The sequence below is a fragment of the Cervus canadensis genome, chromosome 23, assembly GCF_019320065.1.
Source record: "Cervus canadensis isolate Bull #8, Minnesota chromosome 23, ASM1932006v1, whole genome shotgun sequence".
Classification (NCBI taxonomy): domain Eukaryota; kingdom Metazoa; phylum Chordata; class Mammalia; order Artiodactyla; family Cervidae; genus Cervus; species Cervus canadensis.
In genome coordinates, this window is record NC_057408.1 from 1,564,276 (window position 1) to 1,591,486 (window position 27,211).

The 27,211-nt window shown below is 40.5% G+C and overlaps 2 protein-coding genes across 2 annotated transcripts in view; both read right to left on the reverse strand.

The window, feature by feature from the left end:
• Positions 1-27,211, reverse strand: part of EPG5 (ectopic P-granules autophagy protein 5 homolog) — a 126,070-nt gene that overhangs the window by 82,803 nt on the left and 16,056 nt on the right. Inside the window, exons 4-15 of the mRNA XM_043443845.1 lie at positions 26,669-26,805; positions 25,697-25,804; positions 24,723-24,796; positions 22,266-22,368; positions 19,270-19,384; positions 18,701-18,851; positions 16,182-16,337; positions 12,853-13,010; positions 11,638-11,792; positions 9,686-9,826; positions 1,879-2,043; positions 154-273 (exon numbers count right to left, since the gene is read on the reverse strand). Coding sequence (XP_043299780.1) covers positions 154-273; positions 1,879-2,043; positions 9,686-9,826; positions 11,638-11,792; positions 12,853-13,010; positions 16,182-16,337; positions 18,701-18,851; positions 19,270-19,384; positions 22,266-22,368; positions 24,723-24,796; positions 25,697-25,804; positions 26,669-26,805 — 1,583 coding nt within the window. The remainder of the gene's footprint in view (positions 1-153; positions 274-1,878; positions 2,044-9,685; positions 9,827-11,637; positions 11,793-12,852; positions 13,011-16,181; positions 16,338-18,700; positions 18,852-19,269; positions 19,385-22,265; positions 22,369-24,722; positions 24,797-25,696; positions 25,805-26,668; positions 26,806-27,211) is intronic.
• LOC122425452 (phosphatidylinositol 4,5-bisphosphate 3-kinase catalytic subunit beta isoform-like) lies at positions 5,484-7,939 on the reverse strand. The gene has a single exon (XM_043443846.1). The coding sequence runs from the start codon at positions 7,857-7,859 to the stop codon at positions 6,837-6,839; it is 1,023 nt and encodes a 340-aa protein (XP_043299781.1). The 5' UTR covers positions 7,860-7,939; the 3' UTR covers positions 5,484-6,836.

Below are 27,211 nucleotides of genomic sequence, written 5' to 3' on the forward strand. Positions count from 1 at the left end.
ATAGACTACTTCTTAAAGAAAAATCTTTTTTCACCCATAGAACTAAATTTCAATATCTGAAATTGCCAGAAATGTTCTTAGGAAACCTAAGAATAAATACTGTAAAAGTCATTTCTAATACTTATGTCCTCAATAAAGAAAAGAAGGAAATACCTGCTTCATACTTTCAGAAAGAAGCCCAGCATATGGTTTCTGTGCAAGGTACTTCTGGTATGCTTCAAGAATCATTAAAGCGATTTCAGCATGGACTGCTTGATCCAGATGAAGAGTCCCCTTTTAAAGAGAAAAATAATCACAAACATGTCGTCTTGATTTTTTTTTGTTGTTGTACCTTTGAACTGAAAGGTTAGGATTAAAAAAAAAAAAAAAATCCTGGATGCAGAAGCTAAATTTTCCAGAGCTTACATCTAACAATGAAATTATAAAATGACAATAGGAAAAAAATTTTAAATATTTAAAGAACCACTACATGGCACCAGTTAGGTGTGAACCTGAATCAACACCAACTCCAGTTATAAAAGGTATCTTTGAATGCAACCTTCAACCCCACTCTAAAATCTCTATAAATACTTTAGATTACAAGTTTAAAGGCATTGTTAAGAATCAGGAAGATGTTCAATTATTATTAGCAAAACAACAAGGTAATAATTTAGGTCTACATTCCCTTTTCTTCTGTCATCAGTGAAAATATTAAAAATACTCAACAACACATAAAATACTCCTTCAGAAGCTTGAAGTTGCCTACCAATTCTCCCACCCAATCTTCCTTTGCATCTGACATAACATATTCCTTAACCCTCTCAGAGTAGAGGACTTTCCAAACACTAACAAAAGAGCAAGGCGACACTCATGCGGACTGGACTCTGTATGCAGCTCTCTGGGAGAAGAGGGTGGGGGCTTCTGGTCACAAGTCAGAGAAGGTGAAGGTGGAGAAGAGTCTCCTGCAGCTCTCACCGACCAGCACTTGAGAGAAAGAAGACCTAGCTGAGCCCAGGAGCAGACCAGGTGGTTAGGGACAGCCTGGGGACAAAGCTCCCTGGCTTCAGGTTCCTCATCTGTATGACAGGGGTCATGTTCACACCACCACACAAGATGACTGCAAGGACCAGATGACTTGCTCAGAACAAAAGCTGGCAGACAGGGCTGAGTTCTCTTCTCTTTCCCTTTAAAATATTTAAATATTTTTATCAAGGAGCTAACTAATAAGGCCAAGGTAAAAAGGGAGGAAGATTTTGACAGAATTCCTTGATATGGCATCTTACGAGACATGATAAGTAGCAAACTTTTAATAATAACTACCACCACTAAGACGCTGACATGTGCCAAGAACATGTTTCCTGTGTCCCAGCTTGCTGAAACCTTACAGCAACGTTCTGAGGTAAGCCTATTAGTGTGATGTTTACAGACAAGCAACTGAGGCCCAGGGAGTTGAGGAAGCTTGCGCACGGTCACACAAACAGGAGGTAGCAGAGCTGGGATCAGAAGTCAGGCAGGCTGACTCAGAGCTCAGGCTCTTAACCAGGGCACAGTGTTCTGGAAGACAAATCTGGCGACACACAATATGAAATTTAAGAGGAAGGAAGACCAGAGGCAGGAGAGGCAACTAGGAGGAAGTGCAGTAAATAGCCAGAAATAAAACAACAGCAATAAATGATCCAAGAAGTAAGGGAAGAATTTTCAGTGTGGAGCAATTTATCTTCACTAATAGGATGCTCACTCTGCAAAACAGAACTCAGTTAGAGGAGATCCTAAATTCTGACACAGCTAAGAGAATTTGTAGGTCTTGCAAATGATGTTTAAAAATGTTAATGTCTGAGAAAATCTTTCTTTAAAACTGATGTGTGTGGACAGTGTTTAGGGAAGGTTTTTAACACATACCTGTTCACCAAATCCCCAATTCAGCCCTTCTAGAATAACACAGGCCAATTTATTCTTCACCGATGTCAGGTTATAATTCAATAACCAATCCCGAATCACAGCTATCTCAGAGGCAGAAGGTCGCCAAAGATACAAAGGTAGTTCTTTAAACAAGTATAAAGAAACCTTATTTAAAAGAAAAATTATAATAATTAAAATCAAAATTTAACGACAATCCTATATTATTACAATACTACATTATTAAAGTGCTTAGAAAAAGTTTTCTCCAAAAGGAAGTGGGGTTTTGTTTTTTAGACAATGAAATGAACAACCAGATCAAATGAATATAAATACTAATGATACACCAAAAGCACATTTTGCAATCCTTTGTAAAGGTCAAGCTGTTTTTCCTATGTAAACTGGTGAAAAGAGAAGGTGAAAGTCACTCAGTCATGTTCGACTCTTTGCCACTCCATGGACCATGGAATTCTCTGGACCAGAATACTGGAGTGGGTAGCCAGCTGTTCCCTTCTCCAGGGGAGCTTCCCAACCCAGGGATCAAACCAGATCTCCCACATGGCAGGCGGATTCTTTACCAGCTGAGACACCAGGCAAGTCCCTGTAAAATGGTATACTCCCATTTTTAAAAAATCACCACAGTAGGATTCAAATTTAAAGTCATGGTAAATCAGCAGAAAGGCATTCATTTTACAAAAAGACTTAGCACCTCAAATAATTATTTCTCCTGTGGCATTTAAAAAATTATTTCTATTAGCTTTAAAGCATTCCAGGAAGTAGATAGAAGAAATGGAAAGGGGTAAAGATAAGCCAAGATCAACCAAGAGCTGATATTTGTTAAAACTGGATGACAGGTACACAGAAATTTATTATACTCTTCTCTACTCTTTATATACTTGAAAAATTCTGTACAAAAATCCACAGCACCACTTGAAAATAACAAATCCATTTGCAAAGTAAGATACAACTGGGTTCACTTAATACAGTCTGCTTTAAGCAAGAATGATCAGAAGAGCAGTTCATTTTTTGTTGAATAGTGCTGTCCAAAGGAAATCTAAAGCAAGCCACTAATGTATTTTAATTTCTCTAACAACCATTTTTAAAAGTCAAAAGAAGCAAGCAAAATTAATTCTAACAACATATTCCATTTAATCCAATATGTCCAAAACAGTATTCCCATGTCATTACAAAAGATTACTGAGATATGTTATTCTTCTGTTCATATTAAGTCTTAGAAACCCCATGAGTATCTTACACTCACAGCACATCATAATTTGGATGAGCCATATTTCAAGGGTCTATTCTATAGTCACATCAGCCTAGTGGTTACTCTGTTGAACAACTCAGCTCAGAACATTTTTCAGGTTCCTGCACTGCTCCATATTGGAGGCAAACAAAATCTGCAAGGCTAGAAGGAATGAATTTGAAAGACTTTTTCTTTCCTAGGTATGTGTGCAGTATGTGTGTGTGTACTTAGCTAGATTTTCATAAGGATTTGTAATAAAGGTCTTGAATAACTGAATAAACAGTAACCAAGCAATCTAACACATATAAAACTTCTTTAGCTTGTGAGCATCTGACAAAAAGAACAAAATAATGGTACTAGAACAAGATCTGTCCAGAAAAGCACCTATGCCCAGCCACACAAAATAATAGTATAACATACATCCACCAGTCAAGAATGAAAGTGAATTAACCAAGAAAGACCTCATGGACATTAAGAAGTTAAAAAGGGACTGTTACAAAAACTCTATGGCCAGTATATTCAACTAGTTAGAAGAAACGGAAAAATCCCTTTAAAAATATAAATTACCAAAACTGACTCAGAGGAAAAAAAAACTACTTAAAATTTTCAATTTCTTATCAAAACACCTCCCACAAAGAAAACCCAAGACCCAGATAACTTCGCTGGTAAACGCTATCAAACATTCCAGGAAGAGTTCTAGCAATCTTACAAAATTTCTTTGAAACAAAAGAAGACGAGGAAAGGCCTTCCAACTCGTGTTACAAGGCCAACATGACCCTAAAACCAAAATCTAACAAAATAAAATTATAGATCAATATTTGCCATGAATCCACAATAAACAATAGCAAATTGAACCTAGTAACACATAAAAAGATTAATATACTAGGATCGAGTGGTTTTTATTTCAGGAAACAATGATGGTTCAACATTTGACAATCAGTCAATGTAATTCATCATTTTAACAGAAAAAAGGATAAAAATCACAGGAGCATCTCAATGAATGAAGAAAAAACAACTAAATACCCATTTATGAAAAAAGAAATTTCAGCAAACTACAAATATAAATGTCTCAGTCTCCCAGAGAGTATAAATGAAAAGCTTACAGCTAGCATGATACTTCATGGGGAACTTTGGAACCTTTTCTGCTATGATAAGGAACATGGTAAGGCTACTTTTACTACCTCTATTTCATACTGGAATGAAAGATCTAGTTCATCCAATAAAACAAAAAGAGAAATGATTAAACAGGAAGAATCCTAGTAAGAATTCCCAACAAAACAGAATTTTGAAGTATTAACAACTATTCCTAACCCAGGGCGATTTCCACACATCTACAGCACAAATGATTTTTCTTCTCCTGCTGGGCCTCTAGAACAAAATTACTTTCAGACACACCCCAACTGTGTCAGTGAACGTTTAGGTCCACAGTTCATTCCCAGACTCTGAAGCTCAAAGCTGATTTCAGCCTAGTCCAAGGTCACAGCAAAAATACTCAAAGCCATCATATTCATCTGAAGGCAAGGGGACATAAACAAGTTCCTCCAAAAATGTCAGTGAGTTTAATAAACATAAAGGAACCACATGTATAAACAGAGTGGGGGGCATCTTTTATAAGATGTGCTTTAAAGAACATCATGGTTCTAATTTGCACACTTACAGCTAAGCATACTTCTGAGCACAATTATCACTGAAAGTATTATGGACCCAATGAAAAATGTTAAGTGTGGCCAAACCCAGAAAAAAAAATCATGTCAGATAAAGATTATGAACTCCATCAAACTGAAACACTCATATGACCCACTGTAGATTTTCTTGGAAGACATTCCATCAGATGATCACTCAAAAAGGAGCAACCAAAAAGTTGCTCTTTGCAAACTCAAAGAGATAGAAAGTAGAATGCTGGCTGCCAGGAGCTGGGAAGGGATGAGGAGTTAGTGTTTAATGGGTACAGAGTCTCAGTTTCACAAGATGAAAGAGTTCTGTGGATGGATGGTGGTGATGGTAGGTAGCAAAACAATGTGAATGTATTTAATACCACTAAACTTAAAAATGGTTAACATCATGTTTTATGTTGTGTATAATTTGGTGGGGGTGGTGGTTTAGTCACCAAGTAGTGTCCAACTCTGTGTGACTCCATGGACTGTAGCCCACCAGGTTCCTCTCTCCATGGGATTTCCCAGGCCAGAATACTGGAAGGGGTTGCCATTTCCTTCTCTAGGGGACCTTCTCATCCCAGGGATCAAACCCATATCTCCTGCATTGTAGGGGGTTCTTTACTGCTGAGCCACCAGGGAAGTTGTGTATAATTTACCACAATTAAATTTCTCTTTATGTAAAAAAAATAGTTTTGTTTTTTTTTTTTAGCAACCAAAACCAGCTCACCCATTTATTTGACTGAGAACATTAAGGAAGACAACAAAATTCAACAATTTTTAATAAAATTCCTATAGAAAACTCAGTCTCAGGGCAAACATTCAGTTCTCCTTTCCATGTCATTGAGGACTGAGAGCTCCCGATAGTCTTGCAAGAATAAGCAGTAGTTTTGCTGGATGTTGCCAGTACTCAGAAAGAGCCTCCATTTACACATTCAAACCAGTAGTTCCTATTGCACATATTAACATTATCTGCAATCTAGCACCCTAAATATATGGTACCTCAACAAATAAATTAAAGAGTTCCATGTGGCATGAAACATTTCAATTTGAACTAATATTCTTGAAAAATCACATTATTACAAGTTTTAATAAATACAGTAAGAACAGCTGGCATTTTACTAAAACACTGAATTTTAGGTCTGGAGTTTATTCCATAAATAGTTTCCTGTTCATCTGCTTTCTGTCTTGGATACATTTGCTCAAGTATTATGCTCTATGAAGTGAACTCTTTCATAGATACCATGTAAAAACTGTATTAATATGTGCCTCTTTATAGAAGCAGCTGGAAGAACTGGATCACATATTAACTAAAAAGTAACTTAGGAAAAATCTCTGCTTTTGTAAAACTTTAAAATGAAGGCTGAAGAAAATCAAAATAATATCTTTTTATATAGAACCCCCATTAGAAATTTTATAAATATATATGCAGCATAAATTATATTTGCCTCACCAAGCAGATTTTCAGCAATTCTGGCTGAGATGATGCTATCACGGTAGATAAATATCAAACGAATTAACGTTTCCACAGGTTTAAAAGATTTCTCTTGAAAAATAATCATAATTTCAAATTATATTATAATTTGTAGTTTACACAATTTAAAAAGGGAGGAAAGAAAGCTTTCTTTTAAGCCTCATTTGGAAAGTAAGAACAGCTACTAGTCCCCAGGTATGGATAAGTTGGCTGAGTGATAACACTTGGTCACAATATGAAAAGAAGTATTTACATCTTTCCAGAAAAGTACCAAATACTTTAAAAAAAAAAAAGACAAAAACAAAAAACAATCTCTAGTAGCATTCCTTGGCGTGCAAAGTCAGCAGGAAATGATTATCCATAATGTTGAGTTTTCATGTTGAATCTTGGAAGCATTCAAAAAGCAGGGGGTGTTGTCAGGGATTATTCAGATTAGTTTTCTGTGGGATGCCCCATTCTTAATTTAACTCTCTGTTCCAGGATTTCATTCCCTTTATAACATCTCTGGCAGGGTCATGTTCAATTTAGTGCAAGTGCAAAATGAAAACTAAACGAAACCAACAAACATATTCGGAGCAAAGGCTGATCGTTAAGATCTGTAGTCTTGCCGAACTGTGTGGGCCATCCAATTGACTTTAGTAGTCCAACTTTCCCTGAGTGCCTCATCAAATTTTTGCTTGAATTGCTTGAGTGCTTCTTCTTCACTCTTTCCTAAGGCAAGAGAGTCCTTAAGATACTGTATATCCTTGACTGAGGTGAGCTCAGGAAGCCCTGCAGTCAACATCAGTGCAAAGAGCGTGATGAAGAGATTCCCATGCCGGCGTAAAATCAGATATGCATCCTCACAACATTGGCGGAACCGGCCAAATTTTTCTGTGTTTCCTGTTTTTCCTTGTTGAATCACATGAATGAAATCATAAGTAAGAATAAAAGGCACTTGCTCCCTTTTAATGCCAAATTTAGACTTGAAATTTCCAAGAATATGTCCAAAGTCAATGTGGAAGAGCAGGCCAGTTTTTTTTACCATGATGTTATCACTATGTCTGTCACCAATCCCAAGGACATAAGAAGCTACACAGTAGCCGGCACAGGATAGGGTAAACTCCTCAATAGCTCGGTCCAGGTCATCCCCAGAATTGTATTCTTTAAGCCAGTTCAGAAGGGCATCTTTGTTGAATGCTGCTGCTGCAGCAACATTGCTACTGTTCAGCTGAATGTCAGCAATTGTTTCCGAGGTGCTCACAACTTCAATGAGGCCAGAGCAGTCTCCTGTTGCTAAGCAGCCGTAAGGTAGCATCCGAAGGTCCAGACCAGCTTCTTTCCAGAGTAAATCCATCAAGCGCAGCATTTGGAGTGTCAACATATCCTGCCGTAAATCATCACCATTTTTAAAAATCACTCCACCTGAATCCTCACCAAACACCTTGTTGTTGTACACAAGCCACAAAGGCTTCATTTTGGAATCCATGTATTTACACTTCTCAACATAAAGTTCTGAGAGGATAACACATGGGTTCAGAGGTGACTGCAGGTCAGAGAGCGCTTCACGGTAAGCATTCTGTTTTAAACAAGTGTGCATCGCTTCTTTCCCTTTGGCTCTATTTAGCTTCATTGCATTCAGTTTGATTAAACTATTTAAAGTTTTTAGTTTAGTTTTTTATACTTTTCCAAGTAAAGAATGATATAGCCTTTATTCTTCAGTTAGGGGAAAAAAGTCTCATAAACCAATCTATCATTGAATTTGCTCACTCATGAGTGTGATGAAGTACAACAGTTATCCATCATCTATCCTGCAGGAATGATGCAATGACTATAAGGTAAAGGCCCTATGCAAATACAAGCCCAGAGAAAAACACTGTAACTTTAAACACTCCTCCTGAAGTTACCACACACGCTACCTGCCATTAGAGAAATTCACTCATTACAGCCTTATTATACTTGATGAAGAAAATCTTCAATAAGTATATATTTTTGAAAATGATACACTCAAACAATAGAATACTACTTGGCCATAAAAAGGGATGAACTACTGACAGATGCTACAACATGGATGGGCATGGAAAACATTATGCCAAGTGAAAGAAGCCAGTCACAAATGATCAGATATTTTGTAATTCTATTTATATAAAATGTCCAGAATAGGTAAATCTAGAGAGACAGGTTTCCCAGGTAGCTCAGTGGTAAAGAATCCACCTGCCAATGCAGGAGATATGGGTTTGATCCCCGGCTCAGGAAGACCCCTGGAGAAGAAAACGGCAGCCTACTCTAGTATTCTCACCTGGGAAACCCCAGGGACAGAGAGGCCTAGTGGGCGGTAGTCCACAGGGGTCACAAAAGGTCAGACATGACTTAGTGACTAAACAACTAAAACACAGAAACAGAAATAGGTTGTGGTCACTCAGGGCTGAATGGGATGGAAGTCTGACAGCTAAGCGGTATGTGGTTTTGTTCTCAGGTGATGAAAACGTTCTAAAATTGACTGGTGATATGTATACATATCTGCGAATATACTAAGAACCACCGACTTGTACACTTTAAATAGATGAATTATATTACATGTGAATTACACTGCAATAAAACTGTTTTTAAAAACTACATAAAGATTACAAAAGGGATTGTGACAAATGACAGATTTAAATGATACACATGTTGCTCAATTTTAACTATTACTTTTAATTTTGTTTTTGATTGGTTTAAAGCAGGTCTTCTTTCTTAGAGTTGTTTCCGCCAAGAAAAAATGTAAGAATTATGAAGGTAAAGCAAAATTATGAAATAAAAACTATGGATTATCGTTAGGCTCTAATTAAAATAAAAACCTGTGGATTTCCCTAGGGGTCCAGTGGTTAAGAATCCGTCTGCCAATGCAGGGGACATGGGTTTGACCCCTGGTCCAAGAAGATCACACATGCCACAGGGCAACCAAGCCCGTGTGCCCCAACCACTGAGCCAGCACTCCAGAGCCTGTAAGCCGCGCCCACTGGGCTCACGTGCTGCGACCACTGAAGCTGGCACACCCACAGCCTGTGCTCCGCAACAAGAGAAGCCATCACAACGAGAAGCCCACGGACCCCAACTAGAGAGCAGCCCCCGCTCACCACAACCAGAGAAAGCCCGAGCATAGCAACAAAGACCCAGTGCAGCCAAAAATAAATTTAAAAAGAGAATAATAAATAAAAGCCTCTTACTGGAGGAGGTGGGAAGTCACTTTGCAGAGATTAAGAGAAACAATCCAGTTTTTTATAAGCAGCAGCTATGCCCAAGCAGGCACAGAGCCTGTGACTCAGTAAATGCTCTCTTTACTCTGTTGTACCCATGACTCAGCCATCCCAACAACTATTTTTGTATCCCAGTAACTATTTTTCCCACTGCTCCAATACTCCAGGGTTCAAAATAAACAACAACAACAAAAGGGGAAACAAACAACATCAGTGCTCTTACCATTCCAACCTGGTCAATGGTGTCTTGAACTCTATCCAGAAGGACAGAAATTATCTCAGGGTGAACAACTGTGATGGCCCCTAAAAGCTCTCGACCAACCTTTGAAAAAGTTTCTCGCGTGGAGAGGGTGACATAAGAAACCTAAAAGTGGGAACGTGGAGAGATGGCATTTTTAAAATCAAGCATCAGTTAAAAAAAAAAAAAAAAACCTTTTTCATACTTTATTTAGAATGTTTTCAAGTAAAGTATCAGAAAGAATCTCAGATTCTCAGATTGAGGCTTGGTTCACACCATGATCAAAAGGATTTCAAAAGTTCAGAAAGCAGAATGTCTACCCTGAGTCTGGAAGGTGGCAGGAGGGACTGGAGAAGAAAGACAACCGTGTACAGTGACTTCCAGTGCTGGATTCAGGAAGAAACACCAATGTCCTCAGAGCAATGAAACAGTCCCCTCATAGTAAAACTTCTCTAAATTTGAGGAAACCAATAAAATTATGAAAATCAGAATGCACTTCCTGGATATATCTATTCTCTCCAAAAAGAAAGAGAGAGAGAGAGATCCTCTATCACAAGAGCTTCTAAAGCATCCATGGTTAGACTTCCCTGGCAGTACAGTGGTTACAACTCTGTGCTTCTATTGCAGGGGGTGCAGGTTGATCCCCGGGAACTAAGATCCCGCATGCCATGCAGCACAGCCAAAAAATAGTAATAATCAATATTTACCAACTCTTCTTAAACAATGGGTTCAAAACTACAGGACACAAGCCATTCAAGCCAATGGCCAGCAGTTTGGGTGTTGTTTTTTGTTTTTTTTTTTAAATACAGTTAAACAGAACAGAAAAATAAGAAAGAATAAAATAGAAAACAGGAAAATGTGACAGTGCATAACTACAGACTCAATCTCATACATGTGTACAGACACACACAACACACACAGGGTCAGAATGTGGTTATTACTGTGAGAACTAGTCAGGATATTTGAACCATCATTCAAGAGCATAAACAATACTTTAGTAACGTTATCTTGAGAATGCCATATAATATACATGAAAATATACATTCTCCCCTCAGTTTTTACAGATTATGAAGATAGTCTGGAATTTCAGATCCATCTAGGCCTTAATCACATGCAGGGTTACTTACAAAGTACAAGAATAGGAATAGCTTATTATGGTATTTGATTCTGGAAAAGAACTTTAGATTACCCAGTCCGTCAATCTCAAACTGGAGTGTTGAGGGGGATGACAATAAATCTTCAGACATAATTTTTACTTATATTGGAAGAAATTTTTTATGAAGGCAAACAGATAAATGACAGCCTACGGTGAAAGTGTACATTATATATATACATATATATGTACACAAACACAAAACTCCAAATAATATTTTGGTAACCACTTGAGTTATGTCCCTCAACACAAGAGGTCTAAAGTTCATTCTCTTCCACCATTAAGGGTGGCTGGGTAAAAAAGAAAGCAAGGATCTCATCCCATCCTGTCATTTCACAGATAAAGAAACTGAAGCCCAGAGCAGTAAGGTGGGGCAACGAGGAGCAGAGTTAAAACAAAGCCAGAGTGAACTCTAGGTTCACTATTATTTTCACCATCTCGTCTAAGTAGGCTGGGAAGTCAGGTTTCCATGCTCCTGGCAGGGACAGAGGAGTGGAAATGAGGAAGGCGGGGCAGAGGGACAGAAAGTATAAAAACTACAAGTGTCAGGCTGTGCCAGACTGCCTATTCTTTACCAAAATTCACACATCAAGTGAAAAGAGATAGCATGGAGAAATGGAATGGGTATGATTCATGTTTTCAATACTACTTACAGACCATCTTCTTCCACAAGTGCAGACAAAATGAGGCTGTCACATGTTTTTAAAGCAATCCCAAAAGAATCAATGGATGGGCAACCAAAAGAAAATGTTTTTAGCTCATTTCTAAAACTTAATATTCTAACCTCATATATCTCCAGAACAATAATTTTTATGAAGTCTTCATCCACGTTGGTTCTTCTGGCCTGAGCCATCTGAGCAAAAGTAGTTAGAAGGCAAATCTCTTCCGAGCTATTCATGGAAGAAAGACACTTCTCAAAGTTCATGAAATGTTCAGGGTCTGCAAGTCCAAGAATATTAAAGTGGGGAGAGAACAAACATATGTCACTTTAGTTACTCTTTCAGAGATACATAAGATATAAAACTAAAAGATATTAAGAAATATTTAAAGATAGAAAACATCTCTGTTCCAGAATGGATTTCTACAGGCATTAGGAAGAAGGCTGGACCAGCTGAAATTCCAATTCTAAATATAATGTTGGCTTAGGCAACATTTAAGAAGTCTGTTTCCTAATCTGTCTCTAAAGGTTATTTAAGATCAGATGCTATGTGACTGGTCAAGAGCTTTATCAACTGCAAAGCCCTGCTACTGCCACTGAGCAAGACATCCTCAGCAGTGCACCTGAAGCTACCTGGTAATTATCAGCCAAATGAAGGACAACTCTATTAACGAAAACTGATAAGACTAGCAAACTACTCAGTACCAACATGGCATTTCACACAAAAGACATTTGCTTATATATGAAAATTTGGGGCAAGAAATTAGCTATAATCATGGCCGAAATACTGATGAATAGGATTAACAGTATCTATATTTTTGCCTACTCCTCAGAGAATGTTCTGTAAGCAATATTACATTTTGTCACTAGAGGGCAGTCTTGATAAACAGTATTGCCACATTTGACAGAAAAGTAAAGGTTTCAAAGGCAAAACTCGGAAGAGGGAAGAAAAATATACTCCCTGTGGAACTTTTCACAGTAAGAAAGCAACAAGCCAATAATTCCTTTCATATGTTTACACATTTGAGAAATCAAACATAGTTCATCAAATGTCCAGTATTTTCAAAATAGCTCCATAGGGTATTAACAACTCAATTTTCATTGCCTATCCCCAAATTGGGTTCATAACAGAATTTACTCTTCAGAGCATTTGAAGAATAATGAAAATTGGAATCATCATTCTAATAAGTCAAAACAACAAAGCAGTCTCTTGAATTTCAAAATGATGACACATGAGCACAGAGAGTAAAACATCTCTTCCTCCTCCTAAAAGCAGAAAGAATAAAGCCATGAAGAGAGGAGGCGCGTGAGACAGAGAGGCGGGTACTGGCATGGCTGTACCTTGGAGGTGCTTCTTGCACTCAGCAGGCAGGAGGGCGGTACTGAGCTTGTCCAGATTCCCGCTCTCCACCTGATGCATGAGGTAGAAGAGCTTCCAGAGCATCTGGACAGATAGTGTCCCGAAGGGCATTTCTGACATAAACAGCCAAATGCCAAGTCTGCATGTATTGAAAAGAGCAGGAATAATTTCATGTATCAGTCAACTTCACCATACTGAGAAAGGAGGCAAAAAAAATTCTTTTTGAATCACACTGCAGCAATTTTTCTAGCATGCTTCACTCTTAAGAATATTTAACAGCAAATACACACAAAGCACCTACTCTTGTGCCAAGCACAGTTCTAATCACCACATCATCTATTTATCAGCACATTCCTTCTCATGAAAACCAAGGCAAGCATTATTACTGATATTATCCCAATTTACACATCAGGCTACTACAACACAAGGCTAATTAGAGGCAGAGCTGGGTTTTAAACCAAAGGTCCTTTTAAGATCTGGGCAACAGAGAGACTGCTGAGATTGGATGTGTGTGTCTGAGCATGCACATAGGTACATGTGTGCACACCCAGACATGTGCAGTTGGCGGGGGCGTGGGGAGGAACAGAAGCTCTCCCTAACTCCTTACTCAAAACAGAATGAAGTTCAAACTCCTCAGCTCCAAATTCAAAGCCTTCCAAAAGAAGCTCAGACCCACATTCCCAGCCAAGCCCTCTCTGCTCTCATCAGACCACTTTTGCACAGGGGCTTTCCTGGTGGGTCAGCAGTAAAGAATCTACCTGCAATGCAGAAGACGCACAGGACACCCAGGTTTGATCCCTGGATCGGGAAGATCCCCTGGAGAAGGAAACAGCAACCCACTCCATCATTCTTGCCTGGAAAATCCCATGGACAGAGGGGCCTGGCAAGCTACAGTCCATGGGGTCACAAGAGAGTCAGACACAACTTAGCAACTAAACATCAACTAATTTCTGGACAAGCCCAGAGAGAACTCCCCAACTACAGAGTGCCATCCCTCCATTTGTGAAGCCTTCCCTAATGTATTCTCCTCAGCACTACTATGAAATTCTAACCATACCTGTCTATGGCATTATCATACCCATTATCAGTGTTTCTCACACCACTGTGGGCAGAAAAATCACCTGAGACTTTATGGAAAATGCAGACTCCCAAGATCCACCTAAGAGATTCTGTGTTTGTAGGTCACAGCTGGGGCCCAAGAATTTGGACTTTTTTTTTTTACAGTCACCCCAGATAATTCAAGACTCAATTGTTCCTTAAAGTACACAGTGAGAAATATAAATGTCCAATTTAGGAACACATACCAGCATACAGCAATTTGACAGCAGAAACCAAGTCTACTTAAACTAGTATCTCAAAAACAATACTCAATAAATGCTTATTAATATTCTGTTACATGAATTTTATCTCAAAAAATCTAAAAAAGAAAAATGGGGAGGCACTCATAACTGTTGTTTTGGGGCAAAACTATAATTAAATCAATTATAAGTAATGTTTATTAAGAAAAACAGAAATTAAATAGTGCACACTTAACCCATGTCTGTGGCCCACCAGGCCACTAGTAGTCCAAACCACAATTGACCTTGACTCTGAAAAGCAACAGCTAGATTTCTCTAAGTTCAAGTGGGTCAGGCTTCTGTCTTATTAAATAATTATCCAACACCTTACATGGGACTGGACGTTCTTATATAAAGGATCACCCAACAATGAGGCCTTAAAAGTAATGTCATTAGGCAGTAAATATTTCCAGCTACAAAATTCCTATAGGGCAGACATGCAGGAAGTCTGGTTTAGGTTTTTGTAGTCTATCTTCCAGTTTGGGTTTGTGCGTTTTTTTTTTTTAGGTTGAGGGAATAGCTACCGTCAGAAATTTCCACAGGAGTGGCAAATAAATTTAAATTTCATAGTTTTAAATACCTGATTCTCATATGATATTCATACCTGATTCTCATATGATGTGTTCTGACATAAATTATACTCAAGAACAAAAGCTCTCAGCATTTTGAAATGTAAAGCAATTACCTGTGTGAATTACATATGCAATGTAATTCAGGAGGCTTCACAGCTCAGCGCATAAGACCTAGTAAGGAACTACAGTCTTCTAGAAAAGCCTTGCCTCTCAGCTAAACAAACACAAGATCGGGTGACAGATCGGACTTGGAAGACTTTTCCCAAGCAGCAGGAGGCCGGCTTCAGTGAGCAGGTGTTCCTGCACTGAACCGCTAGCAGAGACCTGGCACACCTCAGGAGACCACCAAATATGGACAGGAATAATCTAACGAATTTCTCAGCCCACGTTCTCCTTATCTTAGACACACGCCTTCTAAGTGCCTCACAGTAGTTTTAAGACTTAGTCAAAGAATACTAATCTTTCTTTCTCTAAGTGAGCAGTTATTCTGTTCTTCATTTGAAACCACACAAAAACAGCCACCACTTACATTTGAAAAGTCTTCTATGGTTTAAAAATATTACTTTCCACATATTACTGCATTTCATCCTCATAACATATCCACGAGGTCAATGGAACAAGCTGTATCATCATCGTCATCTCCACTTTATAAATGCACCAAGTGAGACCACAGATGTTAAGTGATTTGCCTAAGGTAACAGTCTTGGCAGACCAGGACTCAAACCCACCACACAACACACAAAAACAAGGGGCTGAGACTATGAGGCCAGGCAAGAGTGCCAACAGCTCAGAACAACAGCTCAGAAGGGGAGCCAGCAGTTCATGAGTGGAGCTGGGGGGTGGGGGAGGGGGGCAGAGTGCTGAAGCAGAACCCATTCCCACACTTGGGCAGAAACTCAGGGAAGACAGTGCAGGATGAGTGGTCATGCCCCACCTCTGCCAAAAATGTACCCTAGGCTGTGAGCAGCAGCAACAGTGGCGAGATGAGAACACAGTCAAGGTGGGGGAGGAGGACCCCAGACCCAAGACAGTCCTAGACTTTAAATCCACACAGGCAGGCAACTTGAACAACGTACTGAGTGCCTACTCTGCCCCACTGGGGACACCAGAGTTGGGTGTGAAATATAATTCATCCCCTGCTCAAAGTTACCCCAAAAGTTCAGGATGGCAAAACTGAGATAGCAGAATCAGGTTATTTTTAAGACTGAAGGAAACCTGAAAGTCAGGATCATTTCAGGCAATACTACAGACAAGGAAACTAAATCCCAAACATTAACCCAAGATAAAAAACAGATGAAATATGCTGATGTTATTATAAGAGCCCTACTTCAGTCAATGACTTCCACTCCAATCTTCCCACTAGCCAAGGAGCTATTTCTCGACAGTTATCACACTTCTTACCTTTTGGCTTTCAGGACATGTAGGACAGCTCTCAAAAAGAGCTCATCAAACTCAACCTGTAGTTTCTCCACGGAGTAGGGCTGCAGGGCCAGTCCTGAGCCTTGGCTGTGGCTCACATACTGGGCCCAGTGGTCACTCACATAACCGAGGGTCATCCTGAGCGTGAAGACAGACAAGGCGGCACTGTGTGTGAACGCACTCAACACCGGCACCGTTACATTACATTTGAAACATTACTTCAGTCAACATGTCTTTGTTGCCTACTATCTTCCAGGTGCTAAAGGGGATGCAACGGAGGGAAAAAACCTTCCCCTCATGGAGCTGACACTGAGTGGAAGGCACACAGACAATAAACAAAATGCACAGTCTGTCACACAACTATAAGTGACACTGAGAAAAATCAGTAGGAGAGAAGAATAAAGGTTTACGGGTGTGTTGGTGAGGAGGGGCCTCACTGAAGAGGGACCCATGAGCAAAGGCTGGATGCAGTCTCGGGCTATCTAAGGGAAGAGCACCCAGGCTGAAGAAGCAACCAGAGTGAAGGCTCTGAGGTATGTTCATTGTGTTGGAGGAACAGCAAGGCAGCCAATGTGCTAAAGTAAAGTAAATGAGAGAGAGAATAGCTGGAGAGGAAATTAAAGAGACAAGAAACCAGTCGTGAAGAGTCCTGTAGGCCACTGTGCATACTGGCTTTTACTCTGAATGAGACTGGGAGCAGCTGGGTCTGAGCAGAGGAGTGATATGAGCTGACTCATGATTTACAAGAAACACTGGTAGCTGTTGTAAGAATAAGCTGGGGGTGTGGGGGAGGGAGGGCAAGAGCAGGAAGACAAGTCAGGTGGCTACTGTGATAATCGGTGAGACATAACTAAAAATGAACTGTGGTGGCAGCAGTGAGCACGGTGAGAAGAGGCTGGATTCGAAGAGCAGCATGTTTCACTAATTCAAAGGATGCACACCCTTCACATTTTAATCTCTACAACTAGAAGGTGCATCAAGATTGAGAACATCATAATCTGGTGGCATTTTTTTCTTTCTTAGTGGTACAAAATGTATCTTAGGTTTGCTGAAAGATGGCAGAAAAGATGACAGAACTGACCGTTAGATTGGATGCACTGTAAAAAAGAAAAGTCAACGATGAAACTAGTGCTTTGGCCAGAAAAACTGGCACTTACTGAAACTGAGAAGACTGAGAGCAGCAGTTTGAGAGGTGGGGAAAGTGAGCCCATTTGGGGAAAATTCAATTATAATGATCATAAGTCATTCAAGTGCTGCCGAGTTGGAAGCTGGATATATTCAATACAAGCTAAAAGAAAGGTACGAAATGGAAATAGAACACAGAACGTTAACCGTATTTAGATGATACTCAAAGACATGGGAATGGATGAAATCCCAAGAAGTAAGTTTGGATAAAGGAGTCCAGGGATGAAGCCCTGAGGCATTCCAACATTAAGAAGTCTAGGAGGTAAGAATGAAACAACCAAGGAGGCAGAAAATGAACAGCCAGTGAAAGGAACAGGAGAACGTGGTATCCTGGAAGTCAAGCAAAGAAAATGCTTTAAGGAAACATGACCATCGTGATGAAGGCTGCTGTATAAACTGTGTGAGAGATAAATCAAGATGAAGACTGAGAGGTGGCGACTGGATTAGTCAGTAGCACAAAGTTCATTAGCAACTTTCATTCTTCAGAGCTGTTTGGGTGGTGCTGGGAGGAAAAGCCTGACTGCGGAGAGCTTAAGAATTCCAGGCATCCTAAATCATTACCTGGCTTTATGAATGTGATGGATATATATCTGAAATAATTAAAATCAATTATGCTTTACAAACAAAAGTACGGAAGGAGGGGAAATTTTGTAGTTTTTTGTAAGTTTTCTTTCAAGGTAAGGGAAGTTGGATGAAATAGCTATGTATTTATATGCACCATAAAAATAGACTGATGATACAGAATCCTCTTGGATGTAAGTTAATTCAATGAATTTACTCCTATTTGATAATGAAAACAAAAACCTATCTTTCACACAAGTGAATGATAATGCTTTCCCAATTCAAATACAGGAGCCACTGATGAAGTCTGCAATTTTCTGGTATTTTACAGAAATCAGAATAAGAGTAAATAAGAGAGAAAACAGGGAAATAATAGTTCAAAAGAACTACTGCCAATTTTCCCCAGCTACATGACAACTAGGCAAAAGTTAGGAAGCAGAAGAGAAGAGAATAAAGGAGGAGAAAGATTCTGTGTTTTCTTCAACCCCTTCGCTCTGACCAAGGTCAACCCAACTGCTTGGAAGATCCTGACTGCAAGAACAATTGTCTAACAAACCAGTTAAATTTGAGATAATTAACCAAATATTCTGGCTAGAAGTATTTATTTAAAATTCCCATCTAGTAGAGGGTGAAGAAAAAAATTCTTACTTTTATGAGAAATAAGACATGAACTGTACCAATAAAATGCCCACCATCACAATTATACATTGTCTGTGACTAACCAGGGTTAATAGATATACCAAGAGCAGTATTACCTGATCATATAACCAATTCGCTTGACAAACTGCCTATAGCGTGCTCTATTGAAGGTTTCTAGCCCCACTGCCAGAAGTTCCACTAAGGAGTTAGCAAAGGCAAAAATTTTCATCATCTCTTGAGGTCTTGTTGTTTCGGGTAAATAATCACCTAAAAGTTCATCAAAGAAAAGGAAAAAAATTGTAATTACAGTGGAAAAACACTGAAAGATACGGATGTCAACATATTAAGGAAGAAATAAGTCAAGATAGAGAATCCTGTGCTCTGGCTCCTATACCAATGTGAAATGGGGAACTTGAGATGAAGTACAAAACCAAAACCATTTATTAGAGCTGGGAGATGTGCAAGCTAGTCGACCTTTTGTATTTAAGCACCACGGAGGAAACTACAATCACAAGAGAGGGGAAAGAAGCCTCACCACAGAGACACAAGCATCTCTGCATAGTACAGCCAGGCACAGGGGAACCCAAAATTAGGAGCCCACCCAATATATAAGACCTGATGCTAAGTTCCTGTGTTTGAGCTTGCCCCTACCATATTTTACATATGACAGAAGAAATTAGTCTACCTTTTGCTTTAAACCCAAGAAGATGTTGAAACAGTTCATGAAATGGGAACTGTGACAGAAGAATAACCAAGTCATCTTCATTAAGGAGAATCCAACTGGTCTCAGGGTCTTCATCCTAAGGAAAAAGATGCAGTCTTATCAGTTGATTTGACAAGATGACACCATGGTCCAGAGTTACAGGAGCTGCATTGTCACAGGTCTCAGTGGTACACGAGCAGTATTCTCATGAGTCCTCATGGATTTCCCCTCCAGGACAGAGACTTATACTATCCTTTCTATTAGATGACCTATAAATCCCCTAACACTGCAAGTACAATTTTATGTGTACCAAGTCATATCCATTCTTCAGTGGCTGAAACTGCTCTCATTAGATTTCTATCCCAATTCTAGATGAATTCCTCTAGAATTGGGATCTTACTGTAAATCTCAGTGCTTTGACAATATCAATTAAAGAACCATGCACTCGAGTCCAAGTTATTTTATCTATAAAGCCTCTTCTTTCCCCCAAATACAAGTTTACTGCAATAGTCAACTGACTTGTCAAGAAGCAATTAGCATTTGCTATGGACATCTGAAGTTCTGTCATCAATCAGTACCATTGAAAACAGGATAAGAATAACAGTGGTCATACACGGAGCTCACATACAGGAAACAGTTGGGGGGTTTTATTCAACTATTGTTGTTTAATTGCTAAGTCAAGTATGACTCTTTTAGAGACCCCAAGGACTGTAGCCCACCAGTTTCCTGTGTCCATGGGACTTCCCAGGCAAGAATAATGGAATGGGTTGCCATTTCCTTTTCCAGGGGATCTTCCCAACCCAGGGATCGAACCCACATCTCCTGCATTGTAGGTGGATTCTTTACTGAGCCACCAGGGAAGCCCTTTTTGTTTGATACACAGCACTAAAGTCTCCTTAGAAACCAAACTGATTTGTGACCTAAGATACGCTACATTCAAAAGGGAATACTGGGGCTTCCCTGATGGTCCAGTGGTTAAGAATCTGCCTGCCAATGCAGAGGACACGGGTTCAATCTCTGGTCCAGAGAGATTCCATGTGCCACAGGGCAACTAAGCCTATGCTCCCCAGTAGCGAGCCCAAGCTCTAAAGCCTGCTCGCCCCAACTACTGAGCCTGTGCGCCACAACTACTGAAGCCCGAGCGCCCTCGAGCCTGTGCTCGGCGGGCAGCGAGAAGCCACTGCAGTGAAGAGAGCCGCCACCTGCTGTAACTGAGAAAGCCTGTGTGCAGCAACCAAGACCCAGCACAGCCAGAAATAAGTAAATAATCTTTAGTTTTTTTTAATTTAAAAAAAAAAAAGGAATACTGTAAAAAGACCCAGAGATCCTGATGAATTATCAACTCAATTTCAACAAGGGACTAATGCAATTTATTCATAATTTCCTGAAGCCACTCATTTCTACCCTCTTACACATGCTAAACAGTTAGCGAATAAGAACCTCAGAAATTCTACCCAGAGCAGTAGTTCTCCACTCTGGCTGTACATCAGAATCACCATGGAGGCTTTAAACATTTGGATAGCTGGGTGTAGACTGGGGCAAGGTTGCCCAGGTGGTCCTGATAAACAGCCAGTATCAAGAAATCACTGATGTGGGCGATGCATGGTGCCTTCCACCCTCGGCCTTTTCTGAGTCAACAGCACTGCCAGCGTTCCCACCCCAGGCTCTTGAATCCACTCAACACCCAGTGAGAGCTAAGGCACCATTCCAGAGTCCTTAACCATCACCCATCTTTGGGATTAAATGCAGGAAACCTATAAGAAAAAAAGACACCTCTCTCAAGAGAGACCAGTCTTGGGGTGGGGATTGGGGAGGGCGGGGGGGAACCTGCTCCATTACAATCTTTAGAAGACCAATTTGTACCCGAGAAGCTCTTTCCAGAAGAACTGTTCAGTCTCTGCAACTCCACATCATTTACCACCATCTCCCAACTCCCACAAGTCCCAGGAAAAGCACATTGAGCCAGAAGGCTCCTGCTTCTGAATGAACAGCTGGGTAAATACAGAGACATGAGCCCACAGCTGCCACATGTCATTCTAAGGAGTGTCCACTGAAAACTCTCAACTCCTTTTAAAGAGAAGAGGTTTCAGTAAATTTAGTTTAGTTCCTGGCCAATCCTGGACAAGCACGTCAAATCTGGATTTGGACCATAAAAACACACTAGGGCAGGCAGATAACTAGCTGGAAGGGAAAAAAAAAAATGCTTACCAATATACTAGCCACGTGTAATAGTAGAAAGAAAAATCAATAAATGTTACCTTGATAAACTGGATTTTGATAATAAATTCTCACTAAAAACAGGAAATTATCTTCTATCTTTCAAATGAGAAGATCTAGATAAGAAAGTTTGTAAGTGTTAAGGCAGAACCTTCCTAAGAAGTAAAAGTTTCTCAGCTGTGTCTGACTCTTTGGGACCCCATGGACTATACAGTCCATGGAATTCTCTAGGCCAGCATACTGGAGTGGGTAGCCTTTCCCTTCTCCAGGGGATCTTCCCAACCCAGGGATCAAACCCAGGTTTCCCACATCGCAGGCAGATTCTTTACCAGCCGAGCCACAAGGGAAGCCCACCTTGGTAAGATCCAGCTCTTTATTAGAAAGGCTCAGAGTATCTGTAGGTGAGATCCCAAGCCCAGAAAATGGATGCTACATAAAAGAAAATCCTAATAGATAAGTGTATGTAGTATGTAAACACTTCCAGGTCCAAACTCTCCCAGCTATACAGGGACGGTCTGGAAAAGGGAGGCACCAGACACTGGCTCAGTACGAAGGCTCGAGACTTGTGATTTGGGACAAATTCCCTCACCCCCATTCTGCACCTGTCTCCTCATCTCTAATATGGGATGAAAACAGTACTTGCCTCATGGGGCTGTTGGGAGAATTAAATGGGCTAATACGTGAGAGGAGCTTACAATGATACTTGGCACATGAGAGGGCTCAGAAATGATTCATCAAAACGCTGCAGATATGACAGTTACCTCTTCTCCCCCCTCGTCTACTAGAGTCCACGTCCCGGACGCAGGCCCCGAGGATGGATTCCACTCACTGGGCTTCATGTGGCACAGGAACTCGGCTCGGTTTCTAAAGGACAAAGGAAACCGCTCCAATCACATAAACATAAACACAGAGAGCCCACCGCATGCATTCTGGATTGTCTACTCACCCTGAAGAAGAGTCGACATCAACCCAATCTCCAAGTGGTTTGAATCAGAAAACAAGAAATAATAACTGGCTAAAACTCAAGGAGACCAAAGCCTCACTATCGGTGATGTAGAGGCCACAGCCCTCCCGGGTGAGTAAAGAGAAGTGGCTATGCCAGCACAGCACCCGCCTCCAGTGGGGCCTCTGCACACCCAGGACTGCGTGGCACCTGAGTTCTAACTGGCCCACAAAGTGTTCCGGAAACATGCTTCACTGAATAAAGGGTAATCTGCAGGTAATGCAGAAGCTGGCTGGGGGAAAAGCACATCTAAACACACATGTAGGAACAGTCCCTGTATCCAGGCGGTGAGAGACAGGAATCTAGGGGAACTCCTGCCGGCTAGGCTTTCACATGGTGCTGGCTGGACCTAACAAGTCGGTGTAACCAGACAAGTGTCGTCTCTGAAACGTGGTTCTCAGCTCTCTGTTCCTTCCTCTCTGGCTTGACCCTGAAAATTCATCCATTCCGTCCTTCCACCAGGAGCTCTCCTCCGTGACTTCCAGCTTCCAACCCGAGGGGCTCCAGCCATAGAGCTCCACGTGTCCACTGGTAGCTGTCACTCAGACACGTCCTCCCATAATGCCCAAAGACCACAAATCTTCCTCCTTCCCTGACAGCTCTCCTTTTTCTTTTCAGTCTCTGAGGGCTGCCAACACCCTCTCAGTCAGTCAGAATCACAGTCTACAGAGATAGGTCTGAGCCACGCCTTTCCCACATTTTCTTTATTTCATCAGCTTCTTAATCCTTTCCTGGGAAGATGACCTTCCAGTTTCCCACCTTCTTCCCACTGCCATCACCTCAATTCAGGTCCAGGGGAAGACAGGCTTTCCTGGACCAAGAGCCCATGGTAGTAACGCAGTTCCAGGCCCCCTGGACATAGCCTGCTTTCTCCCCACGTAAGGATGTGCCCTCTAGATGCCGGACTGGACTCCAGAGCCAGGAGAGCCAGACCTCTGCAACCATGACTCAGTGAAGCAGAAGCATATCTTCTACCTCCAGTCCACCCTAATCTTCCTTAAATACAACTTTTACCCATATTCAAAAACCCTCAATTGCTACAAAAGCCAAACCATCTCAAAACTCTCTTAATTTCTAGGTCTTCTATAATCTGACTCCCCCCTAGTTGTCCATCTTTATCAGCATCTCCCACACACCCCTTCACTCCAGCCCAGCTGACCTCCGACGTGCCCCTGCACAGCCATGCTTCCCTGTACTCTGGGCCGCTGCTCACTTCTCCCCCTACAGTGGCCTCCCCACTCCTCTCCCGCTGAAATCAGTTCCATTTTTGAAATCCGGCTCATTCACCTGGAACCCTCTGACTACTTCACTCTACTCTTTACTCATTTCTACTGGATCAATTGTGTGTGTATGCAGCTGAGTCATGTCCGACTCTTTGCGACCCCATGGACAGTAGCCCACCAGGCTCCTCTGTATAGGATCCTCCATACAAGAATACCGGAGTGGGTTGCCATCTCCTTCTCCAGGGGATCTTCCCAAGCCAGGGATCAAACTTGTGTCTCTTGCATCTCCTGCATTGGCAGGTGAGTTCTTTACCACTGGTGTCACCTGGGAAGCATTGATCATGCTGCTGCTGCTGCTAAGTCGCTTCAGTCGTGTCCAACTCTGTGAGACTCCATAGACAGAAGCCCACCAGGCTCCCCCGTCCCTGGGATTCTCCAGGCAAGAACCCTGAAGTGGGTGGCCATTTCCTTCTCCAATGCATGAAAATGAAAAGTCAAAGTGAAGTCGCTCAGTCATGTCCAACTCTTAGCGACCCCATGGACTGCAGCCTCCCAGGCTCCTCCATCCATGGGATTTCCAGGCAAGAGTACTGGAGTGGGTGCCATTGCCTTCTCCGGCATTGATCATAGCTCCACACAATTTAGCACTTGAATCTCTTTGACTGTGCTTTTTTACCTCTGCCATTAAATCTCTCCTTCGAAGGAAAGAAACTTTTCTTCTCCCCACAGCACCACAATGACATATATGGCCGGAATGGCAGGTCCATTAAAAATGGGCACCCAAAAAAGTTAATCAGTTTAAAAAAAAAAACAAAAAGCAGTTAAGAGGGTCACTTTAGGACAAAGGGTATTAAACCCCAAGAGAAGCTGAACTGTTAAATTCTGGAATGCTGACTCTTCCCTTAGCAATTGCGTGGATCTGGGCAGTTTAGGAAGCCAATTGTTTGACAGAACATTTTAATTTCTACTTTACGAAGCTCTTCCACACTTACTTGACAGGAGACATTAGCAGGGCAAGGGACTGCATAAAATGAAAGACTCCTGATGGGTTATTCAACACTTTGATCTGAAACCAGAAAAGGAAAAGGCATACTGAAGAAAACCAACAACCCAAGTAGCCATAGTCTTAGTTCTCCAGCATTCTGACAAGGGAGCTGTTAAGAAAATAGAGGTGGAACTGGCTCCTCATCCAGAAGAGTGAAAACACCTCAGGGGCTACCTGGCAGTACTGACTGGGCTCTGTGCACTCACAGAAGAGGGGCAGCTCAGTCACTTACATCAATTACCTGATGTAATATGGGAAGGAGGATTATACTGCTATTTTAATCCAAAGATGAGATTTAAAAAAAAAAAAACTTCCTTCTACCTTAAACAATCCAAATTTCTTACCACAAGAAATACTAGAGAAAAGATACCATGAGAAGGAACCTGCCACACATTTGGCTCCTACCCACCCATCTGAAGGGGCTGCGATGAGTAACAACACAACCCAAAGGCAGGCAGCAGAGAGAAGAAACCATAAACCATACGATCAATGCCTAAATCACGACGCAGACGTGAAACCTCTGCTAGTGTTAAGGAACTCTGAGATGCTGGTGGTTTCTTTTTTACCTGCACCAACTGCAGTGCAGGATGGATTAATTTAGGAAGTCATGTCGAATATTACAGAAAAAAGTCCTAGCAAGCATTCCTGCAGAGAAATTTTACAGGATTAAATACTACTGAAACTACCAAGCCACACTACAACTGAACTTCTGCATCTTTACCTTAACTTCATCAATTTTCAGTGGCCCAAGAAGTTGTAGCATAATAACTCCTATGAATATAGGCTGGATATATCCTAATAATTTTATTTTAAATATCAATATATTTTAAGTAGGCTTATTTCTGAAAGCAACTTCTTCAGGAACAATGTTTAACAAAATCTCCCCCATTCTCCTCAAAATTATAAAGTCATTCATCATACCTGGATGAAAGGAACAGCCCACTTACTAACACCAGCTGGGCATCGAAGAATATGGTTTAGAAGGAAGAGGTGATCTCCAGGACAGCCCACTCTTTGTAACACTGATACCTGAACAACAAAGGACGTACAGTTTTACTGTTTAAAAAGACAACTATTTCTAGGGGCCTAGTGCAATCACTTATCTGGTACTTAAATACATGTGATCTTTCAAAAAGAGTAACCAGACATAAGATATACCATTGACTGGTTGAGTTTCTACACAGAGGTACACAGAGGACTAAGAATCTATGAGCACTATGATAAACATATCATAAGCAGTTTCTCTGCAAACCCAATTTTTACTATCTGGCAAATTACAAAACACTAATGTTCCTGGCCATATACGAATAGATATAAGTCAAGTAGTTTAATCTAGTTCCAGTTTGTAAGTTTTTCAAATTCAAGGAAGCATGCTTAGAATCTAAGCCCATATCTAAGAACTCTAGTATGAACCTAAAAGAAGCACCCAAGGGAGCCCCATTGAGAAACATAATCAAGAAACAACCCCTCATCCCATAACACACCTAATAGCTTTCTTAAATTTCCCAAAACCTGATTCTTTTCCCTTAAAACAAAATTTTTAAGTATAGCATTAACATATGATTAAACAAAAGTTAATATGAACAACATACCTAAATTCTGAATACACATCTAGTCTTAAATTTAGCATACTTCCCACACTTCCATTTCCTCCAAAACTGAAGACCAGAGATCATTGAACATAAAGTTTATCAGAGAGAAAAGCACTATGTGCTTAATAAGACACTAGACAAGGATAATTTATTTCTGTGTGTCATGAGCGAAAAAAAAAGTCACTAACACATTAAACGAATTAGCTGAATAAGCTGTTGAAGAAAAAACTATGAGGACATAAGAGATAATTCTTAAATTATCAGGGAAATAACAGAAAGACTACCATGCCTATTTCCTTACCAATTTCTGCAGCCAGAGAAGAACATCAGCATGGAACTGAGTATCTTCATTAACTCTCCTGGTGAACATGAACAAGACACTAATACACTCCTTCAGCTGACACAGGTCAGAGGGAATGCTCTCTACCTGTTTAGAAGCTGTAAGTTAAAAACAGGATTAAATGAATCCCTTATAAATGGTATCAGGGAGAATTTTTAGTGTCTCTTCTTAAAAAACAACAACAATGAGAATAAACTACTCAAAATATTTAATTCAGATGAAAATCCAAGGAGGAAAGCTACATCAAAATACACATTTCCAATATAGAAACCAAAAAAGTATTTAACTTTGTGAAATACTTCAGAGCAAGAAAAAATTAACTTCATCAAAATTTATTTTTTATTTAAACATCAGCAGATCTCTGCCATTCCCAGCTCTTTGATTAGTTACGAAAACCACAAGGGGAAGGATTTGTTATCTAAAGGATTCAAATATCTCTCCAAGAAATAAAAATTGCATAATTAACACTTCTACGCATTATATAGTAAAGGCTAATCTCTTAAA

Excerpts from the sequence above, each read along its gene's own strand:
- LOC122425452 (XM_043443846.1), bottom strand. The coding sequence starts at position 7,859 with ATGAAGCTAAATAGAGCCAAAGGGAAAGAAGCGATGCACACTTGTTTA.